Here is a 20037-nt window from a genome sequence, read left to right on the forward strand (position 1 = left end):
TCCATCTTGCATCTCCCAGCTCCCATCTCCCAACACCCACCTCACATTTCCCATCTCCCATCTCCCATCTCCCACGTCCCATCCCACATTACCCACCTCTCATCTCCTAGCTCCCATTTCCCATCTTCCAGCTCCCATCTCCCACCTCCCAGCTCACATCTCCCATGTCCCATCCCACATTTCCCAGCTCACATCTCCCACGTCCCATCCCACTTTTCCCATCTCCCATGTCCCATCCCACATTTCCCATCTCCCATCTCCCAGCTCCCAACTCCCAACTCCCAGCTCCCATCTCCCATCATCTCCCATCTCCCACCTCCCAGCTCCCATCTCCCATCTCCCAGCTCCCACCTCTCATCTCCCATCTCCCATCATCTCCCATCTCCCACCTCCCAGCTCCCATCTCCCAGCCCTCTGATGTGGTTGGTGGGGGCAGCCAGGACACCCACACCTTCCGGCAGGTGCGGCCGGGCCACCAGCCTGCAGAGAGCTGAGCGCAGGTGTCTGGGTGCCGGCGTGCCGGGACGCGGCAGGACCAGCTGGTGAGTCACGGCACGGCGGAGCACAGCGGCATCCTCGCGTCTGCACCCCGGCTCCGCTCTCCACGCAGCTCTGGCGAGGGGTGCTTGGAGGTGGGGGCAGCACATGCTTCATTTCAGACACTCCTGGAAACCTGCACACCCCTGATTGCTCTTTATTTATTTTTAGCGTGAAGCATGTCTGCTCCTTTAATACCCAACAGCTTCGGGGCCACACAGGTCCGGCTGGCTGCGGCGGGGCAGCAGCCCGGCACTGCGCTGCCACATGGATCCTGAGCTGACACAAGTGTCACCAGAGAGTGACGCTGAGCACAGGGTGTGCAGCCCCCCCAGACCCCACACCCCAACAGAGGGTGACACTGAGCACAGGGTGTGCAGCCCCCCCAGACCCCACACCCCAACAGATGGTGACGCTGAGCACAGGGTGTGCAGCCCCCCCAGACCCCACACCCCAACAGAGGGTGACGCTGAGCACAGGGTGTGCAGCCCCCCCAGACCCCACACCCCAACAGAGGGTGACGCTGAGCACAGGGTGTGCAGCCCCCCCAGACCCCACACCCCAACAGAGGGTGACGCTGAGCACAGGGTGTGCAGCCCCCCCAGACCCCCACACCCCAACAGAGGGTGACGATGAGCACAGGGTGTGCAGCCCCCCCAGACCCCACACCCCAACAGATGGTGACGCTGAGCACAGGGTGTGCAGCCCCCCCAGACCCCACACCCCAACAGAGGGTGACGCTGAGCACAGGGTGTGCAGCCCCCCCAGACCCCCACACCCCAACAGAGGGTGACGCTGAGCACAGGGTGTGCAGCCCCCCCAGACCCCACACCCCCATGCATGGGGTCACCGAGCGCTGGCAGGTGCTGCAGCAGCAAATTTGGGGCTGATACACGGGTACTGGGTACTTGGATACAACAGAGCTCGGCTTGCTTAATCCATCTCCAAAAAGCCTTTGGCAGCGCCTTAGAGGTGGCCCTGGAAGAACGAAGCTGCTTCGGAGTTGAAAAGGTTTAGTCACGTCCCAGAAACAGGCCGGGAGACAAGGAGCGAAGAGCCGGATTAAACACGGGGTCCTTGTTGAAGCGGGACCCCTGTTCCGTGCTAGAGGGGACGATCGGGGAGGGGGTCGCGGTGAGGCGCCAGCATTCCTGGCACGGTGCAGCTCTGGTGGCGCCAGCAGTGCCCGTGAGGGCGGTGGGGACGCTCAGGGACCGGCACGTGCGGGAGGAGGTGACGCTGACTCACCGCGGGCGACGTTTGTGTGCAGCGCGGGTCACCCCGGCCGCCCCGGCAAGGTCCCTGCGGTAGCGGCTGCTCCGCGGACACGTCCCACAGCAAAGTGGTCGGAGGAGTCGCTCTGGGCTCTGGCGAACGTCCCAACGTGCTTTCCAGGGCTGTAACGGGACTGGGCTCCAGCGCAGCGGATGAATCCGCTGTGGGCAGATAAATCACAGCCTCTGTTTTGACAAATGCAAAGTAACACACCTCAGAGGGAAGCCACCAACTGCCAGCGCCGCCGAGCTGTCTCAGTGGGCTGGGGCAGCTCCAGAGCATGGTCAGTGTCACCGGTGCAGCTCGGAGGAGTGTCCTGCTCGGCCCAGTCTGTGCTGTGCCGTGCCCGAGGAGCAGGACCGAGGCGCAACAACCCGATGCCGATGGCGGGGGCTCGTCTGGCCAGGCCGGTGCAGGGTCTGTGCGGCACAGAGCCGGCTGTGGGAGGAGAGGGGGACGGGACCCCCTGCCCGGCCAGGCCAGCTGCCCCGGCATCCCCTGCACTCTGCTCCCGCCCAGGACAGACCTTGTCTGCAGCCCAACCAGAATAGCTGAACCTACGGTGAAGTGCAACCAGCAGTAAATCTGTGGCATCAGTGACTGGCCAACAGACATCGGGCAAGGAAAGGCTTCTGAGGGGGAGCAAAGGCACCAGGAGCGGGTCCTGCGTCCCCCTGCCCTGTGTGCGCAGAGGGACCGGCTGCCCAGGGGTGTTCCCCAGAGCCACCCCGGCCTGGCTGAGTCAGAGGGAAAACGCCGCTGCGTGCGGATCATCCGGTCCGGCGAGCGCCCACGCAGCCAGGAATGTGCACCCGCAGCAGGACACGCGGGCAGGGAGCGCGGGACGGCGGCGCCTCTTCCGCACGGGGACACCGTGCCACCACACCGCGAGGGACAGTCCGCCAGCGCCGGGCCGCACACATGGGTGTGCACAGCCCACCCGCCATACACACGGGTGTGTACAGCCCACCTGTCACACACATGGGTGTGCACAGCCCACCCGCCATACACACGGGTGTGTACAGCCCACCTGTCACACACATGGGTGTGCACAGCCCACCCGCCATACACACGGGTGTGTACAGCCCACCTGTCACACACATGGGTGTGCACAGCCCACCCTCCGTACACACGGGTGTGTACAGCCCACCTGTCACACACATGGGTGTGCACAGCCCACCCTCCGTACACACGGGTGTGTACAGCCCACCTGTCACACACGTGGGTGTGCACAGCCCACCCGCCGCACACACCGTCACAGCCGTGCACACGCGCGGTGCAGCTGCACAGGTGTGTACAGCCCACCCGCCACACATACCGTTACAGCCACACACCCGCACGGTGCATCTGCACAGGTGTGTACAGCCGACCCACCGCACACACCGTCACAGCTGTGCACACGCGCGGTGCAGCTGCACAGGTGTGTACAGCCAACCCAACACACACACCGTCACAGCCGTGCACACGTGGGGTACAGCTGCACAGGTGTGTACAGCCCACCTGCCGCACACGCCGTCACAGCTGTGCACACGGGGGTACAGCAGCACAGGTGTGTACAGCCCACCCGCCCCACATACCATTACAGCCACACACCCGCACGGTGCAGCTGCACAGGTGTGTACAGCCGGCCCACCACACACACCGTCACAGCCGTGCACACGTGGGGTGCAGCTGCACAGGTGTGTACAGCCCACCTGCCGCACACACCGTCACAGCCGTGCACATGTGGGGTGCAGCTGCACAGATGTGTACAGCCCACCTGCCGCACATGCCGCCACAGCCGCACACCCGCGCAGTCACCCGCTCGCAGGGTCACGCGAGCGCACGCAGACTCGTGCAGGCTGACAGGAGCAGGTGCCATCACAAACGTGGTCACCCGCAGCACGGTCACCATCCGAGCACACACACAGACACACAAACCGTGGCAAACCAGAACAATCCACCCAAACCAGCCGTGCCCTGGGAGCGGGCACCGGGCCAGCCTGTGGCTGCGGCTGGTGGGATGTGGTTCGTGCTGCACCGACATGAAAACGGACCCGAACGTGGGACTGAGCTTCAGCCCAAAGCTGACCAGAGCCACCGCGCTGTCCCTGCCAGCTGGGCCACCAGCACAAGCCTCCTGCAAGCCAACAGCCTACCGGGTGCTTTGAGCTCCTGGTCGATACTGGCCATGGCACAGGGCTGGCTCCCCTGGTCACCAGCAGCATGAGAGGTTTCCATCTGTGGGGCACGAGCCAGCAGCCAGCACAGGTCTGGCACCCGCACGGCCACAGTGAGGGACACGCTCGTCTGCGTCCTGGCTGGGGAGCAGGGACAGCTGCAGGGGGCGGCTGCAGACCCCGTCCCAGCCCGGGGCTTGGCCACAGCAAGGGCTGAACAAGCCCAGAGCTGTGGAGGTCTCCACGGCAGCCGGGACCGCGGGCAGGGCAGCCCAGGGGCGGCCGAGCTGGGCGCTTGGCAGAGGGTCCAGAAGCTTCGCTGTGCCTCTGCACCCCCACAGCCATCGCCGGCCCCAGCTCCACAGAGGGACGTGCCCCACGTCTCACAGCAGGGCCGGTCACTGTCCCCCAGCCCCCGCTGCCCCCAGCCCCCGTGCTGCCGTGGTCGGTGTCTGTATTTCAGCTCCGCTCCTGTATCTCAGCGCAGGGCAGGGCTACCGTGCCATCCCCGGGGCGGGGAAGGGAAGGATTTAAATTCGGCACTTGCCTCAGCTGCTCATCCTGGCGGAGCTGCGGCTGGAGGAGGAGGAGGAGGAGGAGGAGGAGCAGGACCAGCACCCGCTGGGAGCCAGCCGCTCCGGGTACGTGTCCAGCAGGTAGGACAGAGCCCATCTGGAGGGGTCACCGTGCAGCCCAGCACAGCTTTGCCGCGGCAGGTACCGGGGGCCCAGAAGGGATGCGGGGACCTCACCTCCACCCCAAAAGCAAGCAAGCTCTTGGGGGGCTGAGCCCGGGGACTGACGGGCAGGAGGGCTCCAGGCAGGACTTGGTCTTTTCCAAGAAGGGACAAAGTGACAGTGGCAACAAGGCTGGATGGAGCTGCTGCTCCACGTGATGCACTTTGTGTCCTCAGCGCTGAGTCGGTCGGGATGTGGGGACACAGGAGGGCAGCGAGAGGAGCTCTGGGACCTGCGGCCCTGGGGCAGGAGGTGGTTGAACTGCATGGGGTCCCGGCTGGGAGGCAGAGCCCGGCTGGGGGTGACACCTCATCACCCCCGGGGAGCAGGCAGGGCTGGGGACCGCGGCACCGCGGGGCCACGCTGCTCGTCCCGGCTGGAAACCGATTCACCGGGACCTCCAGCTGGGCGGCTGCCACAGTGTGAAGGGACAGGCAGTGTGGAGGGACAGGCAGGGTGGAGGGACAGGCAGTGTAAAGGGACAGACAGCGTGAATGGACAGGCAGTGTGAATGGACAGGCAGCATGAAGGGACAGCCAGCTCTGAGGGACAGCAGCGTGAAGGGACAGGCAGTGTGAACAGACAACCAGCTCAAAGGGACAGCCAGCATGAAGGGACAGGCCGTGTGAAGGGACAGGCAGTGTGAAGGGACAGGCAGTGTGAAGGGACAACCAGCACGAAGGGACAGCCAGCTCAGAGGGACAGCCAGCATGAAGGGACAGCAGTGTGAAGGGACAGGCAGTGTGAAGCGACAGCAGCGTGAAGGGACAGCAGCATGAAGGGACAGCAGCGTGAAGGGACAGCAGCGTGAAGGGACAACCAGCTCCTGGCCCGGGAGCCGCCTGTGCCGCCAAGCCCCAGCATCAGGAGCTCTGATTAGAGACCAGCTAATGACAGCTTGCAGTTAGCAAATGTCTTTCCAGTGCAGGGTGTTTACATGACACCCCTGTCCTACATGGGTGTCACCCGCTGCAGGGTGTGACACAGCCCTCCGCTTTGTCCCCGACCCAGTGCCACCTCCCATCACCTCCCCGGAGGTTTCGGCTGCGGGAGGGCAGAGCAGCTCTCGGGGCTGGGGCCACCAGCCGGACCAGAGCCACTGGCTGTGGCAGAGCCTGGGGCCGTGGGCAGGGTCCCCGAGGGGACAGGCCTGTCACCTCTCCTCCCACCCTGATCCATCCGCACCAGCAGCAATCCAATATTCAAATGATCAAAAGCAGTGACTCAGAGACTCTTAGATCAGTTAGGTAAACAGCCGGGCTGTGATCCTGATAATGAGTTGAAACCTATCATTACCATCACTCACGGTAGTTTATGGGAAATGGGTGTTCCCAAAGAAACGTCGTGTGTGTTGTTTTTGCTGTTTTTACGAGGATGTGGGCTCATCACCACAGTGTTGTAGATGCTGAGAGCTGGCAGGGAGCCGGGTGACCGTACCGGAGACATCCTCCGGGATTAGACACGGCCCAGAACGCGCCCCTCGCAAAACCCGCCGAGCTGAAAACAGCCAGAGGTTGACACAGAAACCGGGGAAATTCTGCACACGTTGCCCTGTTCTTCATCCTTCCCTTGTTGTGCACTTGTGGCTCGAGATGGAAACAAGACCTCGGCCTGACTCCGTGTGGCCGCGGCGGTGCCGGCTGCGGTGGTGCTGGCTGTGGTGGCGCCAGCTGTGGCAGTGCCGGCTGCGGTGGTGCCAGCTGCGGTGGTGCTGGCTGTGGTGGTGCCAGCTGTGGTGGTGCCAGCTGTGGCGGTGCCGGCTGTGGTGGTGACAGCTGTGGCAGTGCCAGCTGCAGTGGTGCCGGCTTGGGAGCGCAGCATTTTCCACTGGGACGCTTCAGACAGTGACCCCGGTGCCACGGCTGAGGGTGCTGCGGTTGTGTGGGCGAGGGCACCGCTGGAGTGACGGTGACCGGTCACACCGATCGCAAATCCGTGCCTGAGCGGGTGAGACCACTGCCAGCAGCACCCCCAGCAGCGCCCTGAGGTGCCCGCTCTTAGTCCCTTGCTGCCGCCTAATTTTAATTTATATATCTATAATTTAATCTACCATTTTACCTACATAACAATTAGCTAGTAACTAAGAGTAACCATTCATGACTTACCGCAGCACAGGAGCCAGAAGCTCCAGTGGAAGTTCTTGCCCTGCAAAGTGTGGGTAAGTTACAGGCGCTGTACCCGCAGGCTCTGCAGCTGCCGCCAGCCCTGTCCACGGTGACATGGCCGCGCGGGTCCACGCGGGACAGCCCGTGGTGGCCACGGACGGTGGCCCAGGGATGGCTGGAGGGATGAGTGCCCGCAGGGCTTGCCAGAGCGTCTCCTTGATCACCCTGTTCCTAGAGCAACTTCCCGAAATACCTGCAGAGAGCACCTGGGCCCTGCTGCGGGGAGGAGGTCAGAGCAGCCCTCTCGTTGGCTCTGCCCCGTCCCCGGCTGCTGGAGCTGTGAGCGTCCCCAGGCTGGTGTCTGGCACCAGGTGACCGTCCCTCCCACGGCTGATGCCCGTGGTTCAGGAGTCACCAGGGGCAGGAGCGGTGGCAGCACGCAGTGGCAGCAGACCCCGGGTCTGGAGGACAGGACGGGATGGGGCTGAGGGCTCTGCCAACCCGGTGGCCTTAGAGCAGCGGAGACCCCGACACCTTTCAGCTGCACAGACGGTCTCTGCCAGCGCTCTGCTGCCGGTGGGTCTCACTCCGTCACCTCGTCCTGTGTCGTGCCAGGCTGGGATCTCACAGCAAGAAGAAAGATGTCACTGCAGAGCCAGGAGCCGCCCTGCCCGGGGCGGGCCGTGTCCCACCACGCTCACAGCCTGCCCGGGAACTGCACAAGCCGGGCAGCCGGTGGTCTCAGGGACAAGGGCAGAAGGTGCCGTGCAGCTCCACCAGCGCCTCCCTGCAGCGGGGTGGTCGCTGGTGGCAATCACACCAGGAGGTCACCGCTGGTTCTCGGCACGACCTGTGCTTGTACTTGACACACCAGCGGCTGCGCTGCCACGCTGAGACCTGGCCAGGCTGGTCTGGGCGAGAGGAACCCGATGGAGTTCAACAGGGGCAAGTGCAGGGTCCTGCAGTGGGGAGGAACAACCCCCGGCACCCGCACAGGTTGGGGTGACCTGCTGAAAGCAGCTCTGCAGAGGGACCTGGGTGTTCTGGGGACAACAGGGTGACCGTGAGTCACCAATGTGCCCTTGTGGCCAAGAGGCCAATGGTACCTGGGGGCATTGAGAAGAGTGTGAGCAGCGGGTCAGGGAGGTGAATCGTCCCGCTCTGCTGTGCCCTGGGGAGGCTGCATCTGCAGAACTGGGTCCGGTGATGGGCCCCCTGGTTCAAGAAAGACAAGGAATTACTGGAGAGAGTCCAGTGGAGAGCTATGAAGACGCTGAGAGGTCTGGAGCATCTTTCCTATGAGGAGAGACAGAGAGAGCTGGGGCTGTTTAGCCTGGAGAAGAGAAGCTGAGAGGGGATCCCATCAGTGTTTCTAAATATCTGAAGGGTGGGTGTCAAGAGCATGGACCAGACTCTGTCCAGTGGAGCCCAGTGATGGGGAAAGGGGCAATGGGCACAGACTGAAGCATAGAAGCAAAAGCCCCATCTAGACAAGCTGGCCCAGCACCTGTCCAGCTGAATCTTAAAGGTGTCCCATGCTCAGGAATCGACCGCTTCCCTGGGGAGATGATTCCAATGGCTGATCGTTCTCATCATGAAAAGTTTCCCTCTTGTGTCCAGCCAGAACATCCCCTGCCACCCGTGACGTGGCCCTCAGACCTCAGCTGCCCACGAGGCACAGGAGCTCCTGGGGACAGTCACAGAGCCCTCTGCACCGCTGTGCCAGGACAGCCGGCTGCAGAGACGTGTGAGCCGGAGATGTGCCACCACCCACACCGGCGGCACCGCTGCACCAGGACAGCCAGCTGCAGAGACGTGTGAGCCGGAGATGTGGTGCCACACCGGTGGCACCGCTGCACCAGGACAGCCGGCTGCAGAGACGTGTGAGCCAGAGATGTGCCACCACCCACACCGGCGGCACCGCTGCACCAGGGCAGCCAGCTGCAGAGACGTGTGAGCCGGAGATGTGGTGCCACACCGGTGGCACCGCTGCACCAGGACAGCCGGCTGCAGAGACGTGTGAGCCAGAGATGTGGTGCCACAGCAGTGGCACTGCTGCGCCAGGACAGCCGGCTGCAGAGACGTGTGAGCTGGAGATGTGGTGCCACACTGGCGGCACTGCTGCGCCAGGACAGCTGGCTGCAGAGACGTGTGAGCCGGAGATGTGCCACCACCCACACCGGCAGCACCGCTGCGCCAGGACAGCCGGCTGCAGAGACGTGTGAGCTGGAGATGTGGTGCCACACCGGCGGCACCGCTGCACCAGGACAGCTGGCTGCAGAGACGTGTGAGCCGGAGATGTGCCACCACCCACACCGGCAGCACCGCTGTGCCAGGACAGCCAGCTGCAGAGACGTGTGAGCTGGAGATGTGCCACCACACCGGCGGCACCGCTGCGCCAGGACAGCCGGCTGCAGAGACATGTGAGCCGGAGATGTGGTGCCACACCGGCGGCACCGCTGTGCCAGGACAGCCGGCTGCAGAGACGTGTGAGCCAGAGATGTGGTGCCACACCGGCGGCACTGCTGCACCAGGACAGCCAGCTGCAGAGATGTGTGAGCTGGAGATGTGGTGCCACACCGGCGGCACCGCTGCGCCAGGACAGCCGGCTGCAGAGATGTGTGAGCCGGAGATGTGGTGCCACACCGGCGGCACCGCTGTGCCAGGACAGCCGGCTGCAGAGACGTGTGAGCCAGAGATGTGGTGCCACACCGGCGGCACTGCTGCACCAGGACAGCCAGCTGCAGAGATGTGTGAGCTGGAGATGTGGTGCCACACCGGCAGCACCGCTGCGCCAGGACAGCCGGCTGCAGAGATGTGTGAGCTGGAGATGTGGTGCCACACCGGCGGCACCGCTGCGCCAGGACAGCCAGCTGCAGAGATGTGTGAGCTGGAGATGTGGTGCCACACCGGCAGCACCGCTGCGCCAGGACAGCCAGCTGCAGAGATGTGTGAGCTGGAGATGTGCCACCACACCGGCAGCACCGCTGCGCCAGGACAGCCGGCTGCAGAGATGTGTGAGCCGGAGATGTGGTGCCACACCGGCGGCACCGCTGTGCCAGGACAGCTGGCTGCAGAGACATGTGAGCCGGAGATGTGCCACCACCCACACCGGCGGCACTGCTGCACCAGGACAGCCGGCTGCAGGGATGTGTGAGCCGGAGATGTGCCACCGCACCGGCGGGGCTGTCCTGCCGCTCCAGGAGCTCTGGTCCACCTGGACAAGGGCACCCATGGCCCTGGGGTTGCTGCAGCAGAGGGGACGGCAGCAAAGCCCCTGACCCCACTGCCCGCTGGGCTCCTGCCACCACAGCCAGGGACACAGTTTTCTTCGCACCTGTTGGAGCAAATAAAGGACCCTGCGATCTGATTCAATGTGAATCATGCTAGAGCCATTTATTACGGAAACAAGCCTCCTTATATATGCAGCTCTTCTTTGATCACACATCCATGCTCCAAGCATGCATTCACTAATTGGATATCATCTATGTCCACGAGCTGTCCAAGCGCCCGAGTCTCACTGCTGACAGGTCTGTTGGTTTACGTCTTGTTGAGGCCCTGTTATTGTAGAAATGCCTCTCTCCCACGGCAGGTCCTGTTTTCAGCTTTCTGAGGTGGCCTTGTAATTCCTTTGGGCCTGGCTACTTCAATAACAAATGTCCATCTAATAGAAACCCACCCACACACACACACCAAAAAAACTGCACAAAACCCCATGTCTTACCGAGTCTTTTCTTTTTCTCTCCTCAGACAAACGTGGTGCCCCACAGCAGCAGGACTGTTCCCCAGAGACGAGGCAGAAGATGAGTGGACATCCTCAGAACAACGAGGGAAGCAACATGGGCAGCAACCTGATTGCAGGTGGACACAAAGAGATGGGTGGTGGTGGGAGTAGCTTCATAGCTGGAGTCTTCATCCAGGCCAAGAACAAGAAGATGAGTATCTATGATGCCATGATGAGGGGCATTCTGACGCCAGGGACAGCCCTGGTGCTGCTGGAGGCACAGGCTGCTTCAGGGTTCCTCACCGACCCCGTGAGGAACGAGAAGCTGTCGGTAAAGGAGGCACTGGCTGCAGGACTCATCGGCAGAGATTTTTATGAGAAGCTGCTGTCAGCGGAAGGAGCTGTGAGAGGGTACACCGAGCCCTACACGGGACACAGGATCTCCCTTTTCCAGGCCATGAAGAAGGAGTTTATTGTCAAGGAGCACGCTATCCGCCTGCTGGAGGCCCAGATCGCCACCGGTGGCATCATCGACCCTGCCAACAGCCACCGGCTCCCTGTGGAGGTGGCCTACCAGCGCGGCTACTTCGACCAGGAGTTGTACCAGTTTCTTTCTAACCCAAAGAACCAAACGAGAAGTTGCTTTGACCCCAACACACATGAAAACCTCACTTACACACAGCTGCTCCGCCGCTGTGTCCCCGACGCGGACACGGGGCTGCTCATGCTCCACGTGCTGGACAAGGGCTCCGTGCTCTACCAGCTGAACAAGGACGCGCGCAAAGCCCTGCAGGCCGCCCGCACCAGCCTCAGCGTGGGGCTCTTCCAGGGCCAGAGCGTCACCGTCTGGGAGCTGCTCTTCTCCCGCTACGTCCCCGACCACCAGAGAGAGGAGCTGCTGAGGAAGTACAAGGCGGGGACAGTGACCATCCCAGAGCTGATCACCCTCCTCACCACCATCATCACCGGGGCAGAAATGGAGAACGGGGATCTGGGCTCCTCCACAGTTACACCCAACAACGAGGTGGGAACATCACAACCAGTTCCCGACACGCACTCCCAGGAGCAACAGCTGAGAAAGTCCTTGAAGTCTGCAACCATCTGTGTCACCGCTGGCGAGTTCCAGGGGCAGAACGTTTCCTTGTTGGATCTGCTCTTTTCCAAATACGTCCCTCAAGGGAGGCGGCAGGAGCTGCTGGAGCTGTACCGGGCAGGGATACTGACCACGGAACAGGTGGCCACTGTGGTCACCACCATCATCAACAGAACAGAAGCTGCAAATGCCACGCTCGTGGCAAACGCCCGAAGTCCACACAAGGCAGGGACAAGGGCAGGGGAAAATGGAGACGACTTTTCAACACAAGATGAAGAACTAGATAACATCTTGAAGTCTACCACCATTGACATGGCAGCTGGTGAGCTCCAGGGCAGGCAGGTCGCCGTGTGGGACCTGCTCTTCTCTGAATACATCCCTGAGGAGAAGAGGCAGGAGCTCCTGCAGCTGTACCATGAACGGATCTTGACTTTGGAGCAAATTATAACTGTTGTCACCGCTGTCATTAAGAAAAAAGAATCTACAAGCAGAAAATTCCTGATTTCAGTCAAGACTTCCAACAAGGACACTGTGTCAGAGGCAGGAGAGAAGGGTGATGACTCCGCCAAAGAAGAACCATGGGAAACAGCCCTGAAAACCACAGTCGTTGACATGGAAGTCGGAGACTTTCAGGGCCAGAAGGTCTCAGTGTGGGACCTGCTCCACTCCAAGTACATCCCCGAGGAGAGCAGAAAGGAGCTGCTGGAGCTCTACCAGGCAGGAGAGCTAACCCTGGAGCAGGTGAAAACTGTTGTCACCACCATTGTTACCAAGACAGAAGCGGCAAAGGCAGAGGAACTGACAACCACGAGTAGTCCACGGGCAGTGTCACCAGTCGCTGAGGCTGAGGACACCAGCCTGCAGGAGGACAGGACCTGGGAAGACACCCTGAGGTCCACCACAGTGGAGGTGCCGGTGGACGGGTTCCAGGGCAGGCAGGGCTCCGTGTGGGACCTGCTCTTCTCTGACTATGTCCCTGAGGAGAAGAGGCAGGAGCTCCTGCAGCTGTACCGGGCAGGGACACTGGCCTTGGAGCAGTTAATAATTGTTGTCACCACCCTCGTTAAGAAAAAAGAATCTACGGACAGGAAGTTCCTAATTGCAGTCAAGACTTCCGACAAGGACACCGTGTCAGCGGCAGGAGAGAAGGATGATGACTCCGCCAAAGAAGAACCATGGGAAACAGCCCTGAAAACCACAGCCGTTGACATGGAAGTCGGAGACTTTCAGGGCCAGAAGGTCTCCGTGTGGGACCTGCTCCACTCCAAGTACATCCCCGAGGAGAGCAGAAAGGAGCTGCTGGAGCTCTACCAGGCAGGAGAGCTAACCCTGGAGCAGGTGAAAACTGTTGTCACCACCATTGTTACCAAGACAGAAGCGGCAAAGGCAGAGGAACTGACAACCACGAGTAGTCCACGGGCAGTGTCACCAGTGGCAGAGGCTGAGGATGTGCACCTGCAGGAGGACAGGACCTGGGAAGACACCCTGAGGTCCACCACAGTGGAGGTGCCGGTGGACGGGTTCCAGGGCAGGCAGGGCTCCGTGTGGGACCTGCTCTTCTCCAGGTACATCCCTGAGGGGAAGAGGCAGGAGCTCCTGCAGCTGTACCGGGCAGGGTCACTCTCTGCTCAGGAACTGGCCAGCACCGCCAGCAGCATGGTGACAGGCAGCCAGGAACAGCACCCCGCGCCCCTTGCCCAGCACACAGTGGATCTCCTCCAGTCCGACGGCTCCTACATCACCTTGGGCCCATTCCAGGAGAAGAGGGTGTCGGTGTGGGAGCTCCTCTCCACCAAGCAAGTCTCTGAGTACAAACGAGAGGCCCATCTTGACACCTACGGCACAGGAGGGCTGACCGTGAACAGGATCACCATCACCACCACCGTCATCACCGGCCCGCAGCGCCAGAAGAGGCACCACCGGGACCACTAGCACCATGCACGGCGGAGCAGCGAGCTCTGCGTCCCGGGGCGGCTCGGGCGCCGGGGCGGGTTTGCTCCCCACATCACCCAGTGGGAGGGTTTGGTCCCCACATCACCCGGTGACAGGCAGGAAAGAGCGGTGACAACCCGGCGTGCGGGACGGGGCCGTCCCCTGGTTAAACTCTTCACTGTCTCAACTCCGACTCTGCTGAGGTTTCTTTTGCCCACGAGAGCTTTCCCGGGGCTGTGGGGCGGGCGCGGGGGGGCTGGTGACTGCGGCTCTGCCGTGCACACGTGGGCATTGACCAAGAGCCAGGAGACGCGGTGCCGGCAGCCTGGGCAGGCGGGATGGAGGCTGCACCAAGGGGAGCGGGCAGAGACCCCGGGCAGGAGCTGCCACAGCACAGCCGGCAGGGACGGACAGACAGGGGACAGCGCAGGACAGCTGGGACAGCAGGGACGGCGCGTGTGGCTGCAGCCGCCCATGGGACACGTAGCCCTGACCTGTCCTTCAGCTCTGCTGGGTGCACAGGTGTGTCATGGAGCTGCACATGCATGTGTCACAGAGCCCTGAGCTGTGGCCATGCATGTGCCACACAGGTGTGTCACACATGTGTCACAGAGATGTGTGCACTGGCCATGCATGTGCCACACAGGTGTGTCACACATGTGTCACAGAAATGTGTGCACTGGCCATGCATGTGCCACACAGGTGTCCCACAAAGCCCTATGCTGTGGCCATGTATGTATAACACACCTGTGTCACACGTGTGTCACAGAGCCCTGAGCTGTGGCCATGCATGTGCCACACAGGTGTGTCACACATGTGTCACAGAAATGTGTGCTGTGGCCATGCTGTGCCACGCAGGTGTGTCACACGTGTCACAGAGACATGTGTCGTGGCCATGCGTGTGCCGCACAGGTGTCCCACAGAGCTGCACACACGTGTAACATCATGTGCCCCCGCAGAGCTGCAGTCACGCACACACGTGTGTGCAGAGCAGGAGTGGCCGTGTCCTGCCCTGGGGGTGCTGGGGCACACAGGGCACAGCCTGCAGGTGTGCGCCACTGTCACTGTCACTGCTCTGTGTCTGTGTCTGCGTGTGACACGGGACTCCTCTGGCTGTGACACCAGCGGTGGCACGGCTGCTGCCCCCTGCCGGTGCCATGAGCTCCCACTGGGCCCTCAGCCCGTCCCTCGCAGAACCAGAGTGTCCTGAGCTGGCAGGACCCACAGGATCGTCGGTTCCAGCTCCTGTCCCTGCCCAGGACACCCCACAGGTCACCCCGTGTGTCTGAGGACGGTGTCCAGTCTCTTGTTGAACACTGTCAGGTTGGGCCGTGACCCCTCCCTGGGGAGCCTGTTCAGTGTCCAGCACCTCTGGGGAAGAACCTTTTCCCCATGTCCCACTGACCCACCCCGGCACAGCTCCTGCCGTTCCCTGGGTCTGTCACTGTCACCGAGCAGAGCTCAGCCTGCCCCTCCTGCTCCTGCTGAGGAACCTGCAGCCCATGAGCTCTGCGCTCAGTCTGCTCTGCTCCAGCTGAGCAAACCCAGGGACTGCAGCCGCTGCTCACACGGCTTCATCTCCAGACCCTGCACCAGCTCCATGTCCCTCCTCCGGACACTCTCCAGCAGCTTTATCTCCTTTATCCCGTGTCCCCAGCCCCGCACACAGTGAATGCTGCGGGTGAGGCCAGCGCAGAGCGGGACAATCCCCCCTGCCCGGCTGGCCGTGCTGTGCTGGGTGCACCGGGACACAGGTCCCTCTCGGCTCCAGGGACACTGGTGGCTCATGTTCCACTGGCCATCAACCAGAACCCCCAGATCCCTCTCACCAGAGCTGCTCTGCAGCAGGACCAGGCCCTCAGCCGGATCTCAGCCTCACCGAGGCCTCAGCTGGGGCCTCGCGCCGCTCTCTGGGGCAGAGCCACTGCGCACCCTGCACCCATCCTGCCTGGTGTGGCCGTGCCAGCCCCGTCTCACAGCCCTCAGTGCTGCTCAGCCATGGAATGCGGCTCCATCCAGACACAGTTCGTGCAGCCTGAGGAGACGGGACGGACTCAGACACCCGTGACACTCACGAGCTGCCCCAGTCCAGGTCCCGGGGGAACCCCAGCACGGTCACCTGCAGATCAGCTACTCCTGGCCTGGGCCCCCCCGAGAGCCGCCTGCCACAGCCCAGCCACCCCGGGTTGGGTCCCCCAGCCCAAGGCACCCCAAGGCCCAGCAGGGTCCCACAGACATACATGTGGCCTTTGGGGCCACACCGAGCACAGCACACAGCTCAGCCCTGACCCGGGCACCCCACGGGTCCCCACAGAGCCCTCCCGAGGAGCCCTGGCCATGGGCTGGTGCTGGGCACGGCACGGCCTCCCCGCTGTGCACCCCAGTGCCAGGGCTGGGGCTCCCCAGACCCCCTGCCACCCACACTGTGCCGTGGCACTGAGGCCAAGGGGCTCCACGGGCTCTGGCACACATTGGTGTCCTGATGGAGAGGGGCAGCAGCACCCCTGCACCGCAGGGCCCCGCTCTGCTCCGGAGCTCACACGCCACACTGTGCCCATGGCCGCACCAGCCCCTGCTCACAGGGGACAGGGAGCCCGCGGGTCCCTCCACCAGGGACAGACCTCCCAGGGTGACCCCAGTGCCAGGTCACACTGCCCCGGGGATGGCGGCTCATTACTGGGGCTGATCAGGTCCCGGGAGCTGCAGGGGCTGCAGCCTCGCCCGGGGCCGCGGGCACGTTCAGACACCGCGCTGGGCACAGTGCTGCGGTGTGGTGAGAACACTGCCGTGGTGTGGTGAGAACACTGCCATGATGTGGTGAGAACACTGCCATGGTGTGGTGAGAACACTGCCATGGTGTGGTGAGAACACTGCCGCGGTGTGGTGAGAACACTGCCACGGTGTGGTGAGAACACTGCCATGATGTGGTGAGAACACTGCCATGGTGTGGTGAGCACACTGCCGCGGTGTGGTGAGAACACTGCCATGATGTGGTGAGAACACTGCCATGGTGTGGTGAGAACACTGCCGCGGTGTGGTGAGAACACTGCCACGGTGTGGTGAGAGCAATGCCACGGTGTGGTGAGCACACTGCTGCGGTGTGGTGAGAACACTGCTGCGGTGTGGTGAGCACACTGCCGTGGTGAGGTGAACACACTGCCGTGGTGTGGTGAGAGCAATGCCATGGTGTGGTGAGAACACTGCCATGGTGAGGTGAACACACTGCCATGGTGTGGTGAGCACACTGCCACGCTGTGGTAAGAACACTGCTGCGGTGTGGTAAGAACACTGCCGTGGTCTGGTGGGTGCACTGTTGTGGAATGGTGAGCACACTGCCGCAGTGCGGCTGGCACACGGTGAGGATCACGCCCCAGAGCAGCCGTGGGGAGCCCTGGCTGTGCCCAGCACGGCTGCGGTGCCGCTGCAGGGTGATCCCCATGCACGGAGCTCCGGAGCCGCGGGAGGGCCTGGGACAGCCAGGCTCATGGGCTGTCCCTGTGCGGCTGGGTGACCTTGTGCACAGAGCTCCGGAGCCATAGGAGGCCTTGGGATGGCCAGGCGCATGGGCTGTCCCTGTGCGGCTGGGTGACCTTGTGCACAGAGCTCCGGAGCCATAGGAGGCCCTGGGATGGCCAGGCGCATGGGCTGTCCCTGTGCGGCTGGGTGACCTTGTGCACGGAGCTCCAGAGCCATAGGAGGCCCTGGGATGGCCAGGCGCATGGGCTGTCCCTGTGCGGCTGGGTGACCTGTCCCCGCCACCCTCACGTTCCACAGGTGCACAGCCGCAGAGCCCCAGGGGTGACACACAGCCTGCAGCCCGGGGACACGGTGCACGGCAGGAGCGCCCGGCCCTGCCGGGAGGTGAAGGAGGAGCTGGCGGGGGATCCCAGGGCAGCAGAGCCGCTCTGTCAGTGGAAGCTTACTGGAAAAAGACCAACACAGGGCAAATACGGGCATGTGGCAGCAGAGACCGCCCAGACTTGTCCACTCCACAGTGGGACCGGAGCTGCTGGAGGTTCCAGGAAGGGAGCAGAGAACAGGTACCGTCTCCTGAGCTTTCATCGTCCCTGTCTGTCCCAGCTGGTGAGGACTCAGAGAAGTGCTAGAATGATGAAACATGGGGAGGGAAGAGGAAGGGCTGCGCAGGCTCCACAGATGGAGAGGTGCCCAGGGTGCATGGCATGGTAGTTGGGATCGGGGAGAGGAATTCACCGTCTTTTCCAACACAAGGACTGAGGGTTATTGCAGAATCCAACACGAATCCAACTCAGGTCAAAGGAGGCAGGACCTGGTTTAGTGCTGGAGTTGGGTTATGGCTGACTCGATGATCCTGCGGGTCTCTTCCAGCTGAAAGGATTCTGTGATCTAAGTAATTCTGCTGGGCAGCTGAACTGAGAACGACCTGCTGCAGGGCATCCTAAATGCTTCAAGTTTCCACGGGTTCAAAAAGCATTCGGAGCAAGGCACAGAGGAAAAGCCATCGAGGGCTACTAAACAGCAAGAAAGGCAGTTGTTTCAGGAGCTACCAGAGGCACAGACCCCTGGGGCACCGCAGAGAAGTCCCGAATTACGCTCGCCTTGTTCTCCCGCTCTCCCGGCACGCTTGCCGTGGCTGTGCCCGGTTACGGCGCTGGACAGGCCGTGCAGACACAGCCGCAGCCACAGCCGCAGCACGTCCTCGCTTCTCGCAGGAACGGGCAGCAGCTTGTGCACCGGCTCGGGTGGGCCGGGATGGTGCGGACAAGCAGAGCACCGGGAGCAGAAGCGCCTGAGCAGCCGGCACGGCGAGGCTGCCGAAAGGAGCCGGCGCCCCCTCCAGCCGGGCCCGGGATCGGGGCTGGGAGGGCTCCGGCGGCTCCCCGGGACTCACGCTGCAACTCCCACAGGAATTTCCAAGAAAGAAGCTGAAAGAAACCAGGACATTGTGCAGAGGAAAAGCTGCATACATTTGCATAGTTAGAAGCTGGTTGCATAACTGGATGCATGTGAACAGCATCTGAATCCTCTTTGGAGGCACGGGGGCACTGGGTGAAGAGAAAGCGCCTGTGCCCGGTCCCTGCGGGAACGTCGCACACACGCTTCGTGGGAGAAGATTGGGGTTGAGAGCAAAATCCCCGAGACCTGACGTGCTGGAAGAGGAACGGGAAACCGGCAAACCAGCAAACCCACCCCCGTGTCCCCGGCCGGCGGAGCCGCAGCCTCGAGCCGGGAAGCAGGTGCAGAGCCCAGAGCGGGTTCCCTGCCCAGTGATGGTTTTCCCCACCCATGGGGGCTGTACACCATGCGCTGCTGCCCTCAGGTGTGGGACATGGAGCCAGCCCGGCCATCACCAGCCGGAGCCCCTCGACCCGCCCAGCACAGCAGCCGAGGCCGGTGCAGCACTGCGGGGTCAGCGTGTCGGGCAGCGGTTCCCATGGAAGTCACAGAACCACAGAGTGTCCTGAGCTGGAGGGACTCACAGGATCATGGGTTCCAGCTCCTATCCCTGCCCAGGACACCCCACAGGTCACCCCGTGTGTCTGGGGACGGTGTCCAGTCTCTTGTTGAACACTGTCAGGTTGGGCCGTGACCCCTCCCTGGGGAGCCTGTTCGGTGTCCAGCATCTCTGGGGGAAGGTTTCTGCAGTACACAGGATACAGGACATGGGACACAGGACACGGGACATGGGACACGGGACACAGGACATGGGACACAGGACATGGGACACAGGACGTAGGACGCAGGACACAGGACATGGGACACAGGACACAGGATGCGGGACACAGGGCACGGGACATGGGACACAGGACACGGGACACAGGACACAGAACGCAGGACACAGGACATGGGACACAGGACACGGGACACAGGACACGGGACACAGGACACAGGACACAGGATATGGGACACAGGACACGGGACACAGGACACAGGACGCAGGACACGGGACACAGGACACGGGACATGGGACGCAGGATATGGGACACAGGACACAGGACACAGGACACAGGACACAGGATGCGGGACATAGGGCACGGGACATGGGACACAGGACATGGGACGCAGGATATGGGACACAGGACACGGGACACAGGACACAGGACGCAGGACACGGGACACAGGACACGGGACATGGGACGCAGGATATGGGACACAGGACACAGGACACAGGACACAGGATGCGGGACATAGGGCACGGGACATGGGACACAGGACATGGGACACAGGACACAGAATGCAGGACACAGGACATGGGACACAGGATATGGGACACAGGACACGGGACACAGGACACAGAATGCAGGACACGGGACACAGGACACAGGACATGGGACGCAGGATATGGGACACAGGACACAGGACATGGGACACAGGACATGAGACACAAGACGCAGGGCACGGGACACAGGACATGGGACACAGGACATGGGACACAAGACGCAGGACACGGAACACAGGACACGGGACACAGGACATGGGACACAGGACATGGGAC

The 20037-nt window shown here is 62.4% G+C and overlaps 1 protein-coding gene across 1 annotated transcript; it reads left to right on the top strand.

The window, feature by feature from the left end:
- Positions 1 to 4548: 4548 nt before the first annotated feature.
- Positions 4549 to 13749, top strand: LOC110360539 (epiplakin). The gene is made up of 2 exons (XM_065054773.1): positions 4549 to 4687; positions 10564 to 13749. The coding sequence occupies exon 2, from the start codon at positions 10617 to 10619 to the stop codon at positions 13560 to 13562; it is 2946 nt and encodes a 981-aa protein (XP_064910845.1). The 5' UTR covers positions 4549 to 4687; positions 10564 to 10616; the 3' UTR covers positions 13563 to 13749.
- The last annotated feature ends 6288 nt before the right edge of the window (positions 13750 to 20037 follow it).

This window comes from Columba livia, chromosome 2 (genome assembly GCF_036013475.1).
Source record: "Columba livia isolate bColLiv1 breed racing homer chromosome 2, bColLiv1.pat.W.v2, whole genome shotgun sequence".
NCBI lineage: Eukaryota > Metazoa > Chordata > Aves > Columbiformes > Columbidae > Columba > Columba livia.